This window comes from Melanerpes formicivorus, unplaced genomic scaffold (assembly GCF_026170545.1).
Source record: "Melanerpes formicivorus ecotype bairdi unplaced genomic scaffold, bMelFor1.0.p_v2 SCAF_114, whole genome shotgun sequence".
In the NCBI taxonomy this organism is placed as follows: Eukaryota; Metazoa; Chordata; class Aves; order Piciformes; family Picidae; genus Melanerpes; species Melanerpes formicivorus.
In genome coordinates, this window is record NW_027142466.1 from 630,229 (window position 1) to 652,561 (window position 22,333).

General features: G+C 60.8%; 1 protein-coding gene across 1 annotated transcript; it reads right to left on the minus strand.

Moving 5' to 3' along the window:
- Nucleotides 1-341: 341 nt before the first annotated feature.
- ROBO3 (roundabout guidance receptor 3) lies at nucleotides 342-21,932 on the minus strand. Its single transcript, XM_068167253.1, has 25 exons — nucleotides 21,794-21,932; nucleotides 16,033-16,359; nucleotides 11,974-12,131; nucleotides 11,769-11,889; nucleotides 11,553-11,691; nucleotides 10,921-11,048; nucleotides 10,715-10,839; nucleotides 9,993-10,164; nucleotides 9,640-9,851; nucleotides 8,311-8,392; nucleotides 8,051-8,219; nucleotides 7,791-7,969; nucleotides 6,577-6,695; nucleotides 6,274-6,493; nucleotides 5,387-5,499; nucleotides 4,378-4,852; nucleotides 4,165-4,291; nucleotides 3,953-4,083; nucleotides 3,668-3,877; nucleotides 2,777-2,921; nucleotides 2,538-2,705; nucleotides 1,047-1,153; nucleotides 894-968; nucleotides 711-815; nucleotides 342-630 (listed from the first exon to the last, which is right to left on the minus strand). The coding sequence occupies exons 1-25, from the start codon at nucleotides 21,930-21,932 to the stop codon at nucleotides 416-418; spliced, it is 4,161 nt and encodes a 1,386-aa protein (XP_068023354.1). The 3' UTR covers nucleotides 342-415.
- Between the last annotated feature and the right edge of the window lie 401 nt (nucleotides 21,933-22,333).

Consider the following 22,333-nt stretch of genomic DNA (forward strand, 5'->3'; position numbering starts at 1 on the left):
CCCAGGGTCCTCATCCTTCCTGAGCATCCTCACCCCTCCCCAACATTCTCTTCCCTCTCAACTTTCCTTGTCCCTAGAGTCATCATCCTTCTCAAGCATCCCTGTCTGTCCCACTATCCTCATCCCTCCCAACTGCCCTTGTGCCCAGGGTCACCCTTCCCAAGCATCCTTGTCCCTCCCCAGCATCTTTGTCCCTCCCAACTGCCTTTGTCTCCAGAGCCCTCAACCCTCCCTGCGCATCCTGGTCCCTCCCAGCTGTCCCTGTCCCACCCTGAGCCTGTCCCTCCTCGCTCTGCCGCTGGCTCTGTGCAGCCTTATTTCCGTTGTGCCACTCCAAAATTAAAGACCATCCCACTCGTCCCCTCCACGTCCCCATCCCCGTGTCCCCGACCCTGCCACCACGTCGCCCTCCTCCTCATCGCTCCTCCTGCGTCGGACAGGGAAATGAGGGCCCCGGGCGGCGGCGATGTCCGGTCCCTTGGCCGCGGTCCGCCGGCGTCCGACTGCGCCCCGAGCCGTGCCCGCGGGAGCTGCCGGAGCCGCGGGAGGAGACGCTGCCCGTGGTGGAGCAGCTGCCGGACACCTGCCCTCGGGGCAGGCCGGAGGGTTTGACGTAGGGGATGACGTCATCTGCGAGGGAAGGGGACAAGGATGGGGTCCGGAGGTGACACCCCAGAAGGGTGCCCGGCGGTCGGTAGCTTCGGCCTTACCGCCGCGGGGGGGCTGCTGCGGGGGCACCTTGCGCTCGGCCCCGCTCGGCTCCGGCTCCGGCACCGGAGTCTGGCCCGGCGGTGGCAGCGGTGGCGGCGGCAGGTCTGCGGTTGGAGGGGGGAGGAGAAGGTTGAGCCCCACCATGCGCCACCCCCTGGACCCCCATGGTGACTCCACCTCACCTCCTTGCGGCTTTTCCCGGCGGTAGCGGCTTCGGGGCTTCGGGCGGCTCCGGGGCGGCTCCCGACGGCTTTTCCCTGCGGGGTGGCGGCGGCGTCAGGACCTCCCCGGGGCCGGTGTCCCCACCGAAAAAACCTGACCCCACCGGGGCTCACCTGTGCCAGGGGCGCGGCGGGATCGGGGCGGGTGGCCCTCGCTGGCATCAGGACTCGACGGGGGGCTGGGTGCTCGCGGGGGGGTGGCGGTGCCCGGGGGGAGTCTCCTGGCAAAGAGGGGCAGGGGGTGAGGCTGGGGCGGGGTGCCAGGAGCGGGGGTTGGTGGGCACCAAACCAGTGCCAGGGAAAGCCAGAGCGACACAGCTGGAGGGGAATGGTACAGATGGGCTGGAGAGCCACAGCTGGATGGCAGCTGCATGGCAGGGTTTGTGACGGGCAGCTGGGTGAGGGCGGTGGCACAGCGGGGTGGCAAGACCACAACTGGATCACAACTACAGGGAGCAGGGGTGTGATGGCACAGCTGGATCTCGATTGCACATCTGGAGGCCAGCTGGATTGCAGCAGCACAGCTGCACTGCAACCACAGAACTGGATTACAGGTGTTGAGCTGGCTCGCAGCACAGCTGGACTGCAGTCACACAGCTGGATTGCATGGCTGAGTCCCAGCAGAGCTGGACTGCAGCTGCACAGCCTGATTGCAAACACACATCTGGATCACAGCACAGCTGGACTGCAGCAGCACAGCTGCATTGTAATAGAGTTGGACCAAAATGCAGCTGGATTTCAGTGCACATCTGGATTGTAACCACACAGCTGGATCTCGGTGGCATGCCAGCAGTGTGATGGCACAGCTGGATCATGGCAGAGCCAGGTGGTGACTGCACAGCTGGATGACACCGTCCCAGCCAGCTTGTGACAGTGCATCTGCAGCATGGCGGCACAGCTGGATTGTCACACCATGAGCATGACAGCACAGCTGGAGCACAGCCAGCCAGCAGGGCTGGATGGTGACAGTGAGGACAGATCACAAAGGGCTATCTGGACAGTGGTGACACATCCAGATCCCACTGGCACCATCCAGACTGCAATGGCACCCTGATGGCACAGCTGGGCCAGGGCAGCACAGCTGGGTTGTGACGGGACATGCAGCCCCCAGTGGGACATCTGGACTCCAGTGACACAGCCAGATCATGGGGGCAGGGCAAGACTGGGTGCTGACACCATGGATGGATCACAGCAGGACACCCAGGGTGTGGGGGGACATCCGGACCCCACTGGGGCATCTGGAGCTCAGGGATGGGTGGTGACAACATGGCTGCATTGCAATGGGACAGCAGGACCCCGGGGACATTTGGACTCCAATGGCACAGCTGGACCATGATGATCCTGTAGGGCCCAGTTATGACAACATGAGTGGATCATGATGGGACACCCAGACCCCAGGGGGACATCTGGGCCCTAATGGGGCACCCGGACCCCAGTGGCACAGCTGGAGCAAGATGCTACGGCAGGGCTGGTGGTGACAACATGGATGGATCGCGGTGGGACACCTGGACCGCGGTGGGACATCTGGATGCCAATAGCACATCCAGAGCCTGGTGGGACATCAGACCCTCGACATGGCCAGCCCCAGCAGGGCACATCTCCTACCAGGGCAGGCGGGGGCTCTCGGGGCCGCGCGGGCGGGGGGCGTCCTCGGGGGCGCGGGGGGACGGCGTCAGCGTGGCCGTGGAGCGGCAGCCGGAGGAGGCAGTGGGAGACGACGCAGCGGTGGCACAGGGAACATCCTCACCAGGGTACCACTGCCCTGTGCCCAACCTGTGAGGCGGGGGTCGCAGGGTGGATGCTGGGGCCAGCATGTCCTGGGCACCCCAGGCTGCCACACTTACCCTTGGGCTGCCTCTTCCTCTTCCTCCTCCTCCTCCTCCTGAGTGCACTGGCTGAGCTCGCTGGCCGAGGGCGGGGGGGGCAGCAGCTCTGTCCAGCTCACCACTGGGGGTTTCACTGCCTGCCCCAACCTCTTCCCCTTGGGCCCTGTGGAAGGATTATGGAACATTAGAATCATGGAGTTGTCTGGGTTGGAAAAGACCTTTCAGATCATGGAGTCCAATCCTTAACTGCCCCTGCCCACAGCCAGGGCACCACCAAACCAGGTCCCTCAGCACCACAGCTCCAGGGCTCTGAAAAACCTCCAGGGATGGGGAATCTACCACTGGGCAGCCTGGGCCAGGCCTGGACAACCCTCAAGGAGAAGAAATTGTTCCTCATGGCCAACCTGAACCTCCCCTGGGGCAGCCTGAGGCCATTGCCTCTTCTCCTGTCCCTTGTTCCCTGGGAGCAGAGCCCAAGCCCCACCTGGCTCCAGCCTCCTTGCAGGGAGCTGCAGAGAGCAAGGAGGTCTCCCTCAGCCTCCTCTCCTCCAGCCTCCCCACCCCCAGCTCCCTCAGCTGCTCCTCCCCAGCCCTCTTCTCCACACCCTTCCCCAGCTTCCTTGCCCTTCCCTGGCCCTGCTGCAGCCTCTCCAGCTCCTGCTGGCAGCCAGCAGCCCAGAGCTGAAGGCAGCACTCCAGGGCTGGCCTCAGCAGTGCCCAGCCCAGGGGCACAATCCCTGCCCTGCTCCTGCTGCCCACACCATTGCTGCTCCAGCCCAGGCTGCTGGTGGCCTTCCTGCCCAGCTGGGCACCCCCTGGTTCAGTGAATCCCAGGGCAGGGGGCTGCATGGAAGAGACAGTGCCGAGAGAGTGCCACCAGCACCTGCATGTCCCTCCCACCTGTCCTACCTTGCTCAGTCCAGCCTCGGGGTGCCTGTGGGGTTGGGACATCCATCGGCTGGGGACCCCCCCCGGGGTAGGGTGTCCCATGGTGTGAGAAGGGCCGGGGGAAGCTGTGGAGCTCCTCAGCACCCACCTCGATGGTGCTGTACACCGGCCCCTCGGCGGCCCCTGCCCCAAACTGCTCGGTCTGGGCGATGTATCTGCTGATGCCAGCATCTGCACCAGGCAACCGCAACAGTCAGCGCTGACCACGGCCCCCCCCAAGCCACCCACCCCGTGACGACCTCTCACCATTGTAGTATCTTTCGGTGGCGCCCAAGCAAGCGGTGGCTGCAACACCACTGCCAGCACCACTGCCAGCACCACTGCCAGCACCACGCCAGGTGTCCGCCAGCCATGGGTAACCAGCACTGGCAGCCGCCCTGCAAGGAGACAGGGTGAAGGGGTGCTGGTGGTCGGCACCGGGGGTCTTGGGGAGGTTGAGGGATACTGGGAGGGGGTACCTGGGGCTGCCGCGCGCCGGAGCCGGGAAGGCAACTGTGGAAAGAGGTGAGGGTGAGGGTGAGGAAGGGCCGCGCCGCGTCCCCGCGGCACCTAGGGGCTTACCGGTGGGCGTATAGGCGAAGGACGCTGCAAAGAGAGGGGCGGTGGGCAGATGGAGGGGTGAAGGGTGCCAGGGGTACGGGGGAGGTCCCACGGGTAGCGCCCCCCAGTACCGGTGAAGTGGCTGAGCTCCTTCTTCCTCCGGCGTCGGCCGTAGAGCCAGGCGGCGAAGGCGGCGAGCAGCAGCCAGCAGGCGCCGCCGACGCCGGCGATGAAGGCTGGGCGCGTGGCCAGCTCCGCCCAGCGCTCCGCCAGCCGGCGGCCGCGCCCCGGGCCCGCGTCCCGCTCCGACGGCGCCGCTGCGGGGACAGTGCGCACGGGCACGCGCCGGTGGGGGTGCCCGGCGGCCGACCCCCAGCACCGGGGCGGCCTCTGTCGGCCCCGGCCCGCGGCGGCGGTTGTGCTGAGGGACTCACCGATGCGGATGGGGACGGGAGCGCTGCGGATGCCCACGCCGGCACCGGTGGCGGCAGCGACTTCGGCACGGTAAGGGACGCCGGGGACCAGGCCCCGCAGCACTGTCGCCAGCACCGTCCCCTCCACGCTCTGGTTGATGTGGAAGCGACTCTCGTTGCCCAGGCACCAAATCTGGGGAGCAGGAAGAGTGATGGGAGACACCCATGGGGGCACCACGGCATGGTGTCATAGGGGGCACTCATGTGGGCACCACGGCATGGTGTCATAGGAGGCACTCATGGGGACATGGCATCACAGAATGGCTCACACTGGACCTCAGAGCTCATCTCCTACAACCTCCCGCCATGCCCAGGGGCACTTCTCAGCCAGACTCAGCTGCTCAAGGCTTCATCCAGCCTGGCCTTGAACACCAGGCTGACACAGGGGACACGTGATGGAGGTGGGACCCACAGAGACACCGTAACATGGCATCACGGAGGGATCATCCCTGAGGACATCATCACAGGGTGCCATGGGGCACAGCTTGACATGGGGTCATGGTGGGGCACCCACGGAACGTCACCCCGAGGTGTCACATGGAGGACACCCATGAGGACACCATGACCTGGTGTCATGGGGAGGACAATGCCACACGTGGCAGTACTGCGGCACAGTCTGAAGGAGGGCAGAGGAGCCCTGCCAGGTGCCCACCGCCGCTGCCCTTACCCGGTAGTCCCGGATGACGCCGTTCTGCTCGGCCGGCGGCGGCGGCTGCCAGGAGATGCGGACGCTGGTGCCGTTCCCGGCCACGCTGACAGCCCTCGGGGGGGCGCTGGGAGCTGCCCGGGGACACAGGTGGGATGTGCTGCAGGGGGAGTCCCCACAGACCCCAACACTCCTCACCCCCCACCCACTCCCCACAGGGGAAAGCAGGGCACGCACGGTGCTGTCAGGGCTGTGCACACAGCTCCATGTGTGCACACACACAACACACACAGCTCCATACACAACACAGACAGCTCCATGTGTGCACACACAACACACACAGCTCCAGGCAGACACACAACACACACAGTTCCGTGTGTGCACACACAACACACACAGCTCCATGTGTGCACACACATGGAGCTCCATGTTCACACACATTCACCACACACAGCTCCATGTGTGCACACAAAACACACACAGCTCCATGCACACACACAGCTCCATGTATGCACACACAACACATACACAGCTCCGTGTGTGCACACACACAACACACACAGCTCCATGTGTGTGCACACATGCATACGTGCACACCCATGCACACCTATGACATTCATGCACACACATGCACTCCCATGCACACCCAGCTCCATGTGTGCACACACATGCACTCCCATGCACACCCCGCTCCATGTGTGCACACACATGCACACAGCTCTATGCACACATGCACACACATGCACTCCCATGCACACCCAGCTCCATGTGTGCACACACATGCACACAGCTCTATGCACACACATGCACACCCAGCTCCATGTGTGCACACATGCACACAGCTCTATGCACACACGCACACACATGCACACCCAGCTCTGTGCACACCTCCCCTCGCCCACACTCACCCGCCTCGGGGGTGCGCAGGGCGCGCACGGCGCTGTCGGGCCCCTGGAGGTGCCTGAAGTAGGCTCTGACCTTCACCTCGTAGTCCTGGCCGCGGCGCAGCTCGGTGAGCAGCACTCCGCGCTCCGCCGGCTCCCGCCCCGCCCGCGCCTCCTCCCAGCGCCCGCCGCGCCGCCGGCACAGCACCCGGAAGCCCTGGAGGAAGGCTGCTTGGTGCTCCACCTGAGGACCCGAGAGGAGGGTGGGTGGGGTGGCAGCAGATGGGCACCGGGGGACCTGCACCGGTGGCGGGGTGGAGCACTCACGGTCCAGGAGAGGCGGACGGTGCCCAGTGGCAGCACCACGGGCTCCTGGAGGTGCACGGTCACTTGTGCCAGCTCCTGTTGGATCTGATCGAGGTCCAGCTCTTGCTGTGTGGGGCTTGCTTCTGCCCAAAATATGAGAGGGTGGTGGGTCCGTGGGCACCTCCACTGATGTCAGCAAGTGGGAATGCCGCGGGGACACCATATTCCTGTGGTGGATCCGTGGACGTATGCATCGGCATCATTGGGTGGAGATGCCCCCAAGGGTGCTGTGTGCACTGGCACCTCCGGCAGCATCAGCAGGAGACAGAGCCAAAGGCGGCTGGTGCTGCACACCTCCACTCATGTCACCAGCTGAGGATGCACCCAAAGTGATGGATGCAAAAGCATCCCTGCCTCGGTGTCAGCAAGGGGAGCTGGACCCGAGGGTGGTGGGTGCGTGGGCACCTCCATCAGCACCACCAGGCAGGGCTGCACACAAGCATGGTGGCTCCACGGCACCTCCACTGCTGTCACCAAGCAGGGGTGCACTCAGGGGCAGTGGCTCCATGGCACCTCCACTGCTGTCACCAAGCAGGGGTGCACTCAGGAGCAGTGGCTCCATGGCACCTCCACTGCTGTCGCCAAGCAGGGGTGCACTCAGGGGCAGTGGCTCCATGGCACCTCCACCGCTGTCACCAAGCAGGGGTGCACTCAGGGGCAGTGGTTCCAATTCACCTCCACTGCTGTCACCAAGCAGGGGTGCACTCAGGGGCAGTGGTTCCATGGCACCTCCACTGCTGTCGCCAAGCAGGGGTGCACTCAGGAGCAGTGGCTCCATGGCACCTCCACTGCTGTCGCCAAGCAGGGGTGCACTCAGGGGCAGTGGCTCCATGGCACCTCCACTGCTGTCACCAAGCAGGGGTGCACTCAGGGGCAGTGGCTCCATGGCACCTTCACTGCTGTCCCCAAGCAGGGGTGCACTCAGGAGCAGTGGCTCCATGGCACCTCCACTGCTGTCGCCAAGCAGGGGTGCACTCAGGGGCAGTGGCTCCATGGCACCTCCACTGCTGTCGCCAAGCAGGGGTGCACTCAGGGGCAGTGGCTCCATGGCACCTCCACTGCTGTCACCAAGCAGGGGTGCACTCAGGAGCAGTGGGTCCATGGCACCTCCACCGCTGTCACCAAGCAGGGGTGCACTCAGGGGCAGTGGCTCCATGGGCACTCACCAGTGCCACCTGGGGTCTCACCTCGGGTCTGCACAGGCTCCGAGGCATCGCTGGGGTCGCTGAGCCCATAGGCATTGGCTGCCCTCACCATGAAGAGGTAGACAGTGCCAGGGGCCAGGCCGCTCACCGTGTAGGTCTCACCCTCTATGCCAGCTGCCACCGTCTGCCATGGGCCACCCACTGCCTGGCTGTTGGAGCACAGAGGTGACCCATGGCGGGGTGGCACCAGGCCACCACGTCACACGCCTGGAGCCAGGCTTGTGTGGTACCTGAAAGCCTCCACTACGTAGGAGGTGACCGCAGCGCCGCCGCTGTCCTCATTCCCTTTCCAGCTCAGGGTGACGCTGCTTTGGGTGACGTTGGTGACCACAGGGGGGGAGGGTGGCCCCGGGAGGACACTGGGCTTAGGAGAAGGTGGGAAGAGCTCGGGTCTGTCACCTGTGGGGTGATACATGGAGACCTGGGGTGGCTTTGTCCCCAGAGCCATGGTGTCCCCTGTCCTGTGATGTCCCTGTCACCTGTCACCCACCTTGCACCTCCAGGGTGCTGCCCCAGCGTGTCTCACCCACAGAGCTGGAGGCCACGCACTCGTAGTGCCCGGAGTCTGTCACCTGCAAGGGGAACAGCTCCTGCCCCATCACCCTGGCACCTTGGCACCCACCACACCTTGGCCCCACCACCCCTTGCACCCCCTCTTAGAGTACACACCACCCTGAGTATCCCCACCCTTAGTCCCCAACTTCCTTTGTGCCCACTACCCCTTGCACCCACCATCCCTTGCACCCATCACCCCTTGCACCCACCATCCCTTGTACCCACCACCCTTTGCACCCACCACCCTTTGCACCCACCACCCTTTGCACCCATCACCCCTTGCACCCACCATCCCTTGCACCCACCACCCTTTGCACCCACCACCCTTTGCACCCATCACCCCTTGCACCCATCACCCTTTGCACCCACCACCCCTTGCACCCACCACCCTTTGCACCCACCACCCTTTGCACCCATCACCCCTTGCACCCACCATCCCTTGCACCCATCACCCCTTGCACCCACCACCCTTTGCACCCACCACCCCTTGCACCCATCACCCCTTGCACCCACCATCCCTTGCACCCATCACCCCTTGCACCCACCACCCTTTGCACCCACCACCCTTTGCACCCATCACCCCTTGCACCCACCACCCTTTGCACCCATCACCCCTTGCACCCACCACCCTTTGCACCCATCACGCCTTGCACCCACCATCCCTTGTACCCACCACCCTTTGCACCCACCACCCCTTGCACCCACCATCCCTTGCACCCACCATCCCTTGCACCCTCCACCCCTTGCACCCACCATCCCTTGTACCCATCACCCCTTGCACCCATCGCCCCTTGCACCCATTGCCCCTTGCACCCATTGCCCCTTGTACCTATCATCCCTTGCCCTCACCATCCCTTGCACCCATCACGCCTTGCACCCACCACCCTTTGCACCCACCACCCTTTGCACCCATCACCCCTTGTACCCACCACCCTTTGCACCCACCATCCCTCACACCCACCACCCTTTGCACCCACCACCCTTTGCACCCACCACCCCTTGCACCCATCACCCCTTCTACCCACCACCCCTTGCACCCATCACCCCTTGCACCCACCATCCCTTGTACCCACCACCCTTTGCACCCATCATCCCTTGCACCCATCACCCCTTGCACCCACCACCCCTTGTACCCACCACCCTGTGCACCTACTCCCTTGAGCACCCAGCCCACTTTGCACCCACATCCCTGAACCCTGCACTCCTGCCCCCCAGGTGCCCGCGGTGGGTGGGTGCCCTGAGCCCCTGCTCCGGGCCGGCTCACCCGGAGCTCGCTGATCTCCAGAGTGCCATTCTCCAGCAGGTTGATGCGGGGTTCAGCACCCACCAGGACGCTTCCATCCTTCAGCCACCCCACGCTGCCCGGGGGGTCCCCGTCACCCACCCGACACGGCAGCCACGCCGTCGTCCCCACAGGCAGCACCGTCCGGTTGGCGAGATCACGGTGGTCCGGCGGCGGGAAGTGCTCGGCCGAAGCTGCGGTGAAGAGGAGCTGCGTGGGACGCAGCGTTCGGTGCCGAGCTGTGCCCGTTCGCTGCCGAGCTGTGCCCGTTCGCTGCCGAGCTGTGCCCGTTCGCTGCCGAGCTGTGCCCGTTCGCTGCCGGCACCGGCACTCACCAGCTGCCACCCGCAGCCGAGCCTTGGCCAGGACGCTGCCGGCCACGCTGATGGCCTGGCACTGGTACGAGCCGGCGTCGGAGGGCTGTACCTCGGTGATGGTGATGGCACCCCCCGGGCTGACCGAAACCCGGCTCGGGGCGGGCGAGGGCTGGCCCGGGAACAGCAGCGTCTGGGGAGGGACCGGGATGAGTGAGGAAGGTCGTCTGGGAACAGGAATGGGATGAGGATGGGCACTGGAATGAGGATATGGATGGGGATAGAAAGGGGAATGGAGATGTGAACAGGGACAAAGATAGGGATGTGAACAAACATAGGGACAGGAACAGGGATGAAGACACAGGGATGGGGATAGAGACAGGAATGGGGACAAGGATGGGATGAGAGTGGGATTGGACAGGGACAGGAATAGGAATGAAGATACAGACAGGGATGGGGATGGAGATGGGAACTGGGCTGGACACAGAGACAGGAGCAGGGATGGGACAGAGATGAGATGGGGATGAGGATGGGATGGAGACAGGGATGGAGTTTGAGATGGGGACAGGGATCAGGAGGGGATGGAAATGGGGATGGGATGAAGATGAGAAAAGCATGGAGACAGAGCTGGGATGGGGATGGGGACAAGAATAGGGTTGGAGATAAGGATGTGAACAGGGAAAGTGACAGAAATGAGGGTGATGATGATGCAGGCAGGGGTGGGGACAGTGGCAGGGACAGACCTGGCTGCCCTCCTTCTGCCAGAAGACGGCGGGTGGTGGGTTGCCCTTGCTCTGGCACTGGAAGGTGACGCTCTGGCCGGGGCTGACTGTCTGGTCGCGGGGCCCTGTGATGAGCTGGGGGGGCACTGGGGCAGCGTTGGGGAGAGAAGGCTCACCTGGCTGTCACCAGCACCCAGGGGTGCTCCCCACAGGGATCACCTCCTTACCGTGTACGGTGAGGGTGCCCGACGCCTCCGACCTGCCCACGCTGTTGTCGGCCACGCAGGTGTAGGTGCCCTCATCCTCCGGGCGCAGGCGGCGCAGCCGCAGGGTGTTGTCCGGCAGCACCTCCCACCTGCAACGCCGGGGGGCAGGGGGCGGATGTGGGACGGGGGTGTGGCGGGGATGCGGGATGGGATGGGCCTGTGGAATGGGATGGGGAATCGGGATGTGACCGGGATATGGGGTGAGGGCATGGGGTGTGCTGGAGCATGGCGTGGGGAATTGGGTTGTGGTGGGGATGGGAAGCGGGAATGTGGGATGGGGATGTGGGATGTGGTTGGGATGTGGGATGTGATGGGGGTGTTGGTGTGATGGGGGGGCGGGGGGGGATGGGGGGGGTTATGAGGAGGACACAAGATGTGATGGAGGTGTGGGATGAAGATGGGACGTGGGACATGATAGGGATGTGGGATGTGAAGATGATGTGGGATGTGATGAGGTTGGAGAATCCCACGGGGATGTGGGGTGCAGTGCAGATACCTGATGGCACGGGGATGCAGGGGGGGCTGCAAGACACTCTGAGCACTCCAGCCTGGCTCTGGCACCCACCACACCAGCCCCAGCACCCACCACTCACCTTCCTGGTGGCATCTCGCCGTCCTCCTTGCGCCAGCGAGCCGCCGGCCGGGGGTCCCCCAGCACCTCGCAGGGAAACTCTGCCGTCCCCTCCACCAGCACTGCCTGGTTGAGTGGCCTCTTGCCAAATGCTGGGCGCTCTGCGGGGCGGCCGTCAGTCCTACTGGGGTGGCACCCAGCTCCCTGTGACACCCCCGAAGTGACATCCCCCACTCACCAAAGACCACCAGCTCAGCCGGCTCGCTGTCCCTCTCGCCCACCACGTTGGTGGCTACGCAGACGTAGACCCCAGCGTCGCTCTTGCGGGTGCTGGCCAGCATCAGCTTCCCACCACGGATCTACCGAGCAGCTCGGGTGAGCCAGGGCAAGGGGGAGAGACCTTCCCCAACCCCTACCCGTGGGGTCACCCCCGTGCCCCTCACCGTCAGGCGCTCGTCCTTGTCGCTGAGGCGGGCACCATCCTTCTTCCAGGAGACACTGGGCTCGGGGTGGCCCCGCGGAGGGACGCACTCCAGGACTGCGGGCTCCCCTGCCGCCACCACCACGTCCCCTGGGGGCTGTCGGAAGTCGTCGCGGAGCACTGGGGACAGGGTGGGTGACACCATCAGCCCCGCTGCAGGCTCCCCACCCCTGGTGCAGGGCATCTCCCAGCTCCCAGCATGGAGGGGGCTCAGGGATGGTGGCCCAGGGCTGTGCCCTCCCCAATCCAGCCCCAGTCCCCCTGAAAACACCCAACGGTGACAGCAGGGGAGGCCGGAGGGGGACACCTGGCACACAAATTTCAGGGGATGTGACTTGGGTTAGATAAATTTTAACTGATTTTCAACGATTTTTCACCCATTTTCCTGTGTTTTCAGTCGATTTTCCTTGACTTTCATCTCTTTCTCACTGTTTTCATTGCTCTCTGGTCACTTCCATTCCCCCCCTGGGTTTCATTCTTTCCGTTTATTTTCACTTCACTTCAGTTATTCCCTTTTGCTTTCCCCGATTTCCACTTATTTTCCAATTCTTTTCACCGATTTCTGCTTCTCTTCTATTTACTTCCTTTTCCTTCCACTTCTTTCGAATTATTTTGACTCATTTTCCTTTCCATCATTTCCAAGCATTCTCTCTCTCTCTTTTTAATTCATTTCCGCTTATTTTCACTACTTCCCTTTGAGTTTCAATCAATTTTCACATCATTTACGTTCAAATATTTTAACTTATTGCCACTTATTTTCATTTCTTTCCCCTTCTATTTATTTTTTCACTTCTTTTGCCTCATTTCCCGTTATTTTCACTCCTTTTCGGTTTTCTTTCCTTGCCACGACATAGTGGCTGTTACTGAAACTTGGTGGGATGAATCCCATGACTGGGATGTAGGCATAGATGGGTATAAACTCTTTAGGAAGGATAGGCAGGGAAGGAGAGGAGGAGGTGTTGCCCTCTATGTCAATAGCCAGTTGGAATCAGTGGAGCTCCAACTGGGGAGGGATGATAAGCTAGTTGAGAGTGTATGGGTCAAAATTAAAGGCAGGACAGGGGAAGAAGATATTACTGTGGGAGTCTCCTACAGGCCACCTGACCAGCAGATCCAAGCAGATGAGGCCCTCCATAGGCAAATAGAAGCAGCTTCCAGGTCACAAGCCCTGGTCCTCATGGGTGATTTCAACCACCCGGACATCTGCTGGAGGGACAACACAGCAAGGCACCAGCAATCCAGGATGTTCCTGGACTGCATAGAAGACAACTTCCTCCTCCAAATGGTGGAGGAACCAACAAGAAATGGTGCTATGCTGGACCTTGTTCTCACCAACAGGGAAGGGCTGGTAAGCAATGTGAGGCTCATAGACGGCCTAGGCTGCAGTGACCATGAAGCAGTTGAATTTAACATCCTCAGGGCAATCAGGAGGAAGTATTCCAAGCTCACGACCCTAGACTTTAGGCATGCAGATTTTGATCGCTTCAGGGATCTGCTAGCCAAAGTGTCATGGGACAAAGCCCTGGAGGGAAGAGGGACCCAGGACAGCTGGTCAGTATTCAAGGACCACCTCCTCTGTGTCCAGGAGCTCTGTGTACCAACAAAGAGAAAAGCAGGTAAGAATGCTAGGAGGCCTGCCTGGATGGGCAAGGAGCTACTGGACACACTATTACTTAAAAGGAAACTCTACAGGAAGTGGAGGGAAGGACAGGTAGAACAGGGGGAATACAAGGAAGCTGCCCGAGCAGCAAGAGTCCTGGTCAGGAAAGCCAAAGCAGAGTTTGAGTTGAATCTAGCCAGGGAGATTAAAGGGAATACTAAGAACTTTTACAGGTATATTAATGGGAAGAAGAAGACTAGGGAAGGTGTGGGCCCCCTCAGAAAAGAAAATGGTGACATGGTCACCTGTGATGAGGAAAAGGCTGAGGTACTTAATAACTTCTTTACCTCAGTCTTCACTGCAAGGGCCTCTAGCCACACTCCTGATGTTATGGAAGTCAAAGCCAGGGACAGGGAGGAAGAACTGCCCATTGTAAGTGCAGATCAGGTTCGTGATCATCTGAAGAACCTGAAAGTGTTCAAGTCCATGGGACCCGACGGGTTACACCCACGGGTGCTGAGAGAACTGGCAGATGAGGTTGCTAAACCCCTCTCTATTATATTTCAAAAGTCCTGGCAGTCTGGTGAAGTCCCCACAGACTGGAAAAGGGGAAACATTGCCCCCATCTTCAAAAAGGGCAAGAAGGAGGAACCAGGGAACTACAGGCCAGTCAGTCTCACCTCTGTGCCTGGAAAGATCATGGAACAGATCCTCCTGGAGTCACTACTCGCTCAAAAGAATAGTGAAGAGGTGATTGGGAACAGTCAGCATGGCTTTGCCAAGGGCAAATCCTGCCTGACCAACCTGGTGGCCTTCTATGAGCAGGTGACAAAATTAATAGATGAGGGGCGAGCAACTGATGTCGTTTACCTGGACCTGAGCAAAGCCTTCGACACTGTCCCGCACCACATCCTGGTCTCCAAACTGGTGACACATGGGTGTGATGGGTGGACCACTAGATGGATAAGGAACTGGCTTGATGGTCGCACCCAAAGAGTGGCTGTCAATGGCTCCATGTCCCAGTGGAGGCCAGTGACAAGTGGAGTCCCTCAGGGATCAGTCCTGGGACCTATCTTATTCAACATCTTTGTGGGGGACATGGACAGTGGCATTGAGTGCACCCTCAGCAAGTTTGCTGATGACACCAAGCTGTGTGGTGCAGCAGACACGCTGGAGGGAAGGGATCCATCCAGAGGGACCTTGACAGGCTGGAGAGGTGGGCACAGGCCAACCTCATGAAGTTCAATAAGAGCAAGTGCAGGGTCCTGCATCTGGGTCGAGGCAATCCCAGGCACAAATACAGGCTGGGCAGTGACTGGCTGGAAAGCAGCCCTGAGGAGAGAGACTTGGGGGTGCTGGTGGACAAAAAGCTCAACATGAGCTCTCAGTGTGCACTTGCAGCCCGCAAAGCCAATCAGATCCTGGGCTGCATCAGGAGAAGTGTGGCCAGCAGGTCGAGGGAGGTGATCCTCCCCCTCTACTCAGCCCTGGTGAGACCCCACCTGGAGTACTGTGTCCAGTTCTGGAGCCCCTATTACAAGAGGGATGTGGAGGTGCTGGAACGTGTCCAGAGAAGGGCCACGAGGATGATCAGAGGGCTGGAGCACCTCTCCTATGAGGACAGACTGAAGGAGTTGGGGCTGTACAGTCTGCAGAAGAGAAGGCTCCGAGGTGACCTAATTGTCGCCTTCCAGTATCTGAAGGGGGCCTACAGGAAGGCTGGGGAAGGACTGCTCAGGATCTCAGGTAGTGATAGGACTAGGGGGAATGGAATGAAGCTGGAGGTGGGGAGATTCAGGCTGGATGTGAGGAGGAGGTTCTTCACCATGAGAGTGGTGAAGCCCTGGAATGGGTTGTCCAGGGAGGTGGTCGAGGCCCCGTCCCTGGGGGTGTTTAAGAGCAGGCTGGATGAGGCTCTGTCCAGCCTGATCTAGTGTGGGGTGTCCCTGCCCGTGGCAGGGGGGTTGGAACTAGATGATCCTTGTGGTCCCTTCCAACCCTGAATGAAACTATGAAACTATGAAACTATTTCTAAGCTTTTATCTTCGTTTCTTTGCATTTCTTTTCACTGCTTTGCATTTCTTTGTTTCGCTTATTTCCAGTTGTTTTCACTTATTTTTAGATATTTTCCCTTATTTTCACGTCTTTTGCCATATTTTCTCTTATTTTCAGCCCTTTTTACTTTTCTTTCCACTTCTTTTAATTTCCTTTCCCTTATTGTCCAGCGGGTTTACTTGTGTTCATTTATTTTCATTTATCTTCATTTATTTTCCCGCGTTTTCGCTTATTTTCAGTTATATTGACTATTTTCATTTTATTTTCACTTCTTTTCGCTTTCCTGTTCTTTCTTTCCACTCTATTTTACCCGTTTCCCACCCCACGGAGCCGCTGTCAGCCCCTGCACCGCCCCCAGCCCCTCACCGGCCACCTCCAGCGACGCGTTCCTGCTGGTGGCCTCCCCCAGGTAGTTCCTGGCCACGCAGACGTAGACCCCCTCGTCGGGTTTGCCTCGCCGCCCGTGGAGGATGCGGAGGAAGAAGAGCGACCCCCCCGGCAGGAGGGTGCGGTGGGAGCGGGGGTCCTCCCGGTCCGTCTCCACCCGCTCGCCGTCCTTGTACCACTCCACGGCGGGTGAGGGGCGACCTTCGGCCTTGCAGCTCAGCGTGGCCGGTTCCCCCTTGGAGACCAGGAGATCCGTGGGGTGCTCCACGATGCGGGGCGCTGTGTCCTCCAGCGGCGGGTAGGACTCTGCCGAGAAGAGAAGGGGAGGTGGTCCTGAAAGCCCTCCTAGGGAGGTGCTTGTGGGGGGAGTCTGAGCATCCTCCACCAGCTCCTACAGCTCTCTCCTGGATCCAGAGGCTGCTTGGCTCGGTGAGGAGGAGGTGAGATGAGGTGAGGCCAGGTCTCAGACCACTTTATTCTCCTCCGGGAAATGAGATGACCACTGGGTGAGAAGTGGTGCAGCCAGATCTCAGCCCAGTGGATTCCCCACACCCAGGAGATGAGATGAAGTGGGGCCAGGTCTTGGCCCAGTGTTTCCCCCACCATGGTGAGTCCTGGTGTGGTGGGAGCAGGACCAGGAGGAGCCTGTTAGACCTCAGACATATCGGAACAAGGACGGGGGACAGAGCAGCTGCCCTCCCAGAGACATCCCTTTTCCTCCCAGATTCCAGATGGGTGTCCTTGGGGGAAAAGTGAGGCTAAGGGGCATGAGGCTAAAGGGGGATGAGGCTAAAGGGGGATGAGACTAAAGGGGGATGAGGCTAAAGGGGGTGAGGCTAAAGGGGGTGAGGCTCAGGGGATTGAGGCTAAAGGGATTGAGGCTCAGGGGGTTGAGGCTAAAGGGGTTGAGGCTAAAGGGGGTTGAGGCTTAGGGGGTTGAGGCTCAGGGGGATGAGGCTAAAGGGATTGAGGCTCGGGGGGATGAGGCTAAAGGGATTGAGGTTCAGGGGGTTGAGGCTAAAGGGATTGAAGCTCAGGGGGTTGAGGATCAGGGGTTCAGGCACAGGTGTTCAGGTTCAGGGGGTTCAGGCTCAGGGGGTTCAGGTTCAGGGGGTTCAGGCCAGGGGTTCAGGCTCAGGGGTTCAGGATCAGGGGTTCAGGGTCAGGGGGTTCAGGCTCAGGGGGTTCAGGCCAGGGGTCCAGGTTCAGGGGTTCAGGCTCAGGGGATTCAGGTTCAGGGGTTCCAGATCAGGGGGTTGAGGCTCAGGGGTTCAGGCTCAGGGGTGCAGGTTCAGGGGGTTCAGGTTCAGGGGGTTTAGGTTCAGGGGGTTCAGGCTCAGGGGTGCAGGCTCAGGGGTCCAGGTTCAGGGGGTTCAGGTTCAGGGGGTTTAGGTTCAGGGGGTTCAGGCTCAGGGGTGCAGGTTCAGGGGGTTCAGGCTCAGCGGTTCAGGCTCAGGGTGTTCAGGCTCAGGGGGCTCAGGTTCAGGGGTTCAGGCTCAGGGGGTTCAGGCTCAGGCTTTGGGGCTAAATTCCTGCAGATTTTTCCCCCTGCTCAGCTGCTGATTTTCTGTAGCTGTGACACCAGGTTGCAGAAAACTCTTACTTTGGGGTTAAAGTGCCCCAGACTGGGGCTGTGTGGCTGCCACACGCAAGTGGGAATTAACAAACGCTCATTAATTAAGGCTGGGGTAATTAATTAGTGCTCGTTACTGCTGGGGTCCGGCTGGCTGGGCCCAGCTGTGCCCCCAGCGCCACCGCGGCTGGCCCTGCAGCTCAGGCTGCGCTCCCTGCGTGTCACTGCAGGCACACGGCAGGCGTGTGCACGGGCACGGGGCGCACGCAGCAGCCCGCTGACACACACAGGGACGTGCACACACCCCCAGGCGTGCATCTGCACACATCTGCACACATCTGCACACACACATCCTGGTGGGGTGCAGCAGCCAGTGCCTAACCACGTCCCTGAGCAGCCACACACAGGCACTTGTGCACACACAGCTTCACACATGTGCACACTGCTCCATGCACACACATGCACACAGGGCATGCATGCTCACACACGTGCACACTGCTCCATGCACACACAGGCACAAAGCACCATGCATGCTCACACACGTGCACACTGCTCCATGCACACTGCTCCATGCACACACAGACACTTGTGCACACACAACTTCACACACGTGCACACAGCTCCATGCACACACATGCACACAGCTCCATGCATGCTCACACACGTGCACACTGCTCCATGCACACACATGCACACAGCTCCATGCATGCTCACACACGTGCACACTGCTCCATGCACACTGCTCCATGCACACACAGACACTTGTGCACACACTTCACACACGTGCACACAGCTCCATGCACACACATGCACACAGCTCCATGCATGCTCACACACGTGCACACTGCTCCATGCACACTGCTCCATGCACACTGCTCCATGCACACACATGCACACAGCACCATGCATGCTCACACACATGCACACTGCTCCATGCACACACATGCACACAGCTCCATGCATGCTCACACACATGCACACAGCACCATGCATGCTCACACACATGCACACTGCTCCACGCACACACATGCACACAGCTCCATGCATGCTCACACACATGCACACTGCTCCATGCACACACATGCACACAGCTCCATGCATGCTCACACACATGCACACTGCTCCATGCACACACATGCACACAGCTCCATGCATGCTCACACACGTGCACACTGCTCCATGCACACACATGCACACAGCTCCATGCATGCTCACACACATGCACACTGCTCCATGCACACACATGCACACAGCTCCATGCATGCTCACACACATGCACACGGTGCCATGCATGCTCACACACATGCACACTGCTCCATGCACACACATGCACACGGTGCCATGCATGCTCACACACGTGCACACTGCTCCATGCACACACATGCATACAGCTCCATGCATGCTCACACACATGCACACTGCTCCATGCACACACATGCACACAGCTCCATGCATGCTCACACACATGCACACTGCTCCATGCACACACATGCACACAGCTCCATGCATGCTCACACACGTGCACACTGCTCCATGCACACACATGCACACTGCTCCATGCATGCTCACACACATGCACACAGCTCCATGCATGCTCACACACGTGCACACTGCTCCATGCACACACATGCACACAGCTCCATGCATGCTCACACACATGCACACTGCTCCATGCACACACATGCACACAGCTCCATGCATGCTCACACACATGCACACTGCTCCATGCACACACATGCACACAGTGCCATGCATGCTCACACACGTGCACACTGCTCCATGCACACACATGCACACGGTGCCATGCATGCTCACACACATGCACACTGCTCCATGCACACACATGCACACAGTGCCATGCATGCTCACACACATGCACACTGCTCCATGCACACACATGCACACAGTGCCATGCATGCTCACACACGTGCACACTGCTCCATGCACACACATGCACACGGTGCCATGCATGCTCACACACATGCACACTGCTCCATGCACACACATGCACACAGTGCCATGCATGCTCACACACGTGCACACTGCTCCATGCACACACATGCACACAGTGCCATGCATGCTCACACACGTGCACACTGCTCCATGCACACACATGCACACAGCTCCATGCATGCTCACACACATGCACATGGTGCCATGCATGCTCATACATGCCCCACTCCCATGTTTCCACACCTGCCCACAGCTCCCCACACACGTGTGTCCCACCCCTTGCCCCCCTTTTGCTCCAGGGGGGTTCAGGCCGCGTTTGGCCCCCCCCCCGGGCGCGGGGCTGCGTTGCCATGGGGATGGGATGCGGCTGCCATGGGGACCGGGCAGGATACTGCGGGGCACCGGGCACCCCGTGGCGTGACAGCAGGGTGGGGGGGGCACAGCGGGGGCCGAGGGGGCCGCAGCTGGCCCGGTGGCTAATTGGGCTGAGGAGGGGGTTGAGGCCAGGTCCCCTCCTGCGCTCTGCCAGCTGTGCCAGGACAATGGGGGTCCCGCAGGCGTTTGGGGACACCTCTCCCACTGCCATCGGCCACCCAGAGCCAGCTGGAGGGGGTCATGGGATCAAAATCAGGGAGGAAGCTCCAAAAGGGCTTAAAATTCAGGTGGACACCTCCCCCATCACCCACCCCCCATCACCCACCCCCCATCACCCACCCCCCATCACCCACCCCCCATCACCTACCCCCCATCACCCACCCCCCCGCCGCAGTATCCACAGCTGGCTCGGGGATGCGGCATCGGTTTGGGGGCATGGAGATGGTTTGGGGACACAGTGTCTCAATCAGCTCAGGGGCTGAGGCTTGGTTTGGGACACAGGGACACTTTGGGTGCACTCAAGTTCCTCCTGCCCCAGGGACATGAGGCTGCTTTGGAGATATGGGACTGGTCCCAGCTCAGGGTCTGGGGGTGGCCTGGGGACAGGAGGGCAGTCTGGGGATGTTGGGGTCCCTGCTGGCTCAGGGCCCCAGGGATCTTTTGGAGTCACAGGACTGGGCTGGGAACACAGGGACGGTCTGGGGACACGTGGCTGGCTTGGAAACCTGGGGTCTCTCCTGGCTCAGGGTCTGGGAGTTGATTTGTAGACAGTTCGACAATTTAAGGACAGCTGGGTCCTTCTGGCTCAGGGACACAGAGCTGCTCTGGGGACAGGAGGATGATCCCCAGCTCGGGGGCTGAGGGGTGGGCACATGGGGCTGTTGTGGGGACACTGAGTTACTCCTGTCTCGGTGTCTAGGGATTGGTTTGGGCACTGGGGGTTGAGTTCCATTCCAGGGTGTGGGAATCAGTTTAGGGACACAGAAGTGGTGAGGGGGCACGGGGGATGGTCTGGCGACACAGAGCTTCTCCCAGCTCCAAGTCAGGGGAAGGGTGTGAGGACACGGGGACAGTTTGGGTACGTGGGGCTGCCCTTAGTTCGGGGTCTGTGGGCAGATCACGGACTTGAAGTCAGTCCCAGTGCACAGTCTGGGGGTCGGTGTGCGAGCATGGGGCTAGTTTGGGAAGAGGGGGCGGCTCCTGCTTTGGGATTTGGGGACACGAGGCTGGTTTGGGGACATTGGGTCTGTCTCATTTTGAGGTCTAGAGGTCGATTTGGGAACATAGAGTTGTTCCCGATCTGGGGACCCGGGGTTGGTCCTGTCTTGAGTCACAGGGACTGCCCGGGGACGCAGAATCACTCCCGGTTCTCAGCCCAGGGACACCAAGCCGGTGACACTGATTTGGGGCTGGTTTGGGGACACTGGGGCAGTCTCAGTTTGGGGACGTAGAGCTGGTCCTGGTGTGGGGCACTGGGTCACTCACTGACTGAGAACAGGGGACAGCCTGTGTGGGAACACGGGGCTGATCCGGGGACAGCGAGTCAATCCCGATTTGGGACACGGAGCAGCTCTCAGAGTGGGGCCAGGGGGCAGTTTGGCGACCAGGGACCGGTTCCAGTGTGGTCCCGGCCGGGGCTGGGGTGCTACAGGCTAGTTCCAGCATCACCAGTGGGAACGGGGACCCTGGGACAGCAGGACAGGGGGACAGGGGGACAGGGGGACATGGGGACACGGGGATAGCAGAACAGAGGGATACGGAGGCACAGGGATAGCGGGACAGAGGGAGCGGGGGACAGCAGGGCAGGGGCACAGGGGGCTGCAGGGACAGGTGACGTACCGTTGCCGGAGGGCAGCCCGAGCGCGGCGATGGAGCGGTTGATGCCGAGCAGGAGCTGGGAGGAGTTGGAGCCCTCGGTCCCCAGCGAGTCGGCGAAAAGGTTCATCTGCAGCAACGTCTTCAGCAGGTACCGCAGCATCCCGGCTCGGCTCGGCTCGGCTCAGTCCGCTCCGACCCGGCACAGCCCAGCTGAGCTCGGCTCTGCACGATCCGGCTCGGCTCAGTCCGACCCAGCCCGACTGAACTCGGCTCTGCTGAGCTCGTTCCGATCCAGCGAAGCTCAGTTCAGCTCGGCTTGGTTCGGCTCGGCTCGGTTGAGCTCAGCACGGCTCGAATTGGCTCGGCTTGGTTCAGCTCGTCTGAGCTCAACTCGGCTCAGCTTGGCTCTGTCCGGCTCGGGTCGACTGAGCTCGTTTAGGCTCGTCTCGGTCCGGCTAAGGTCGGCCGAACTTGTTTAGTCTCGGGTCGGCTGAACTCGGTTAGACTGAGCTTGTTTAGCCTCGGCTCATCCGAGCTTGCTAAAGCTTGGCTCCGTTTGGG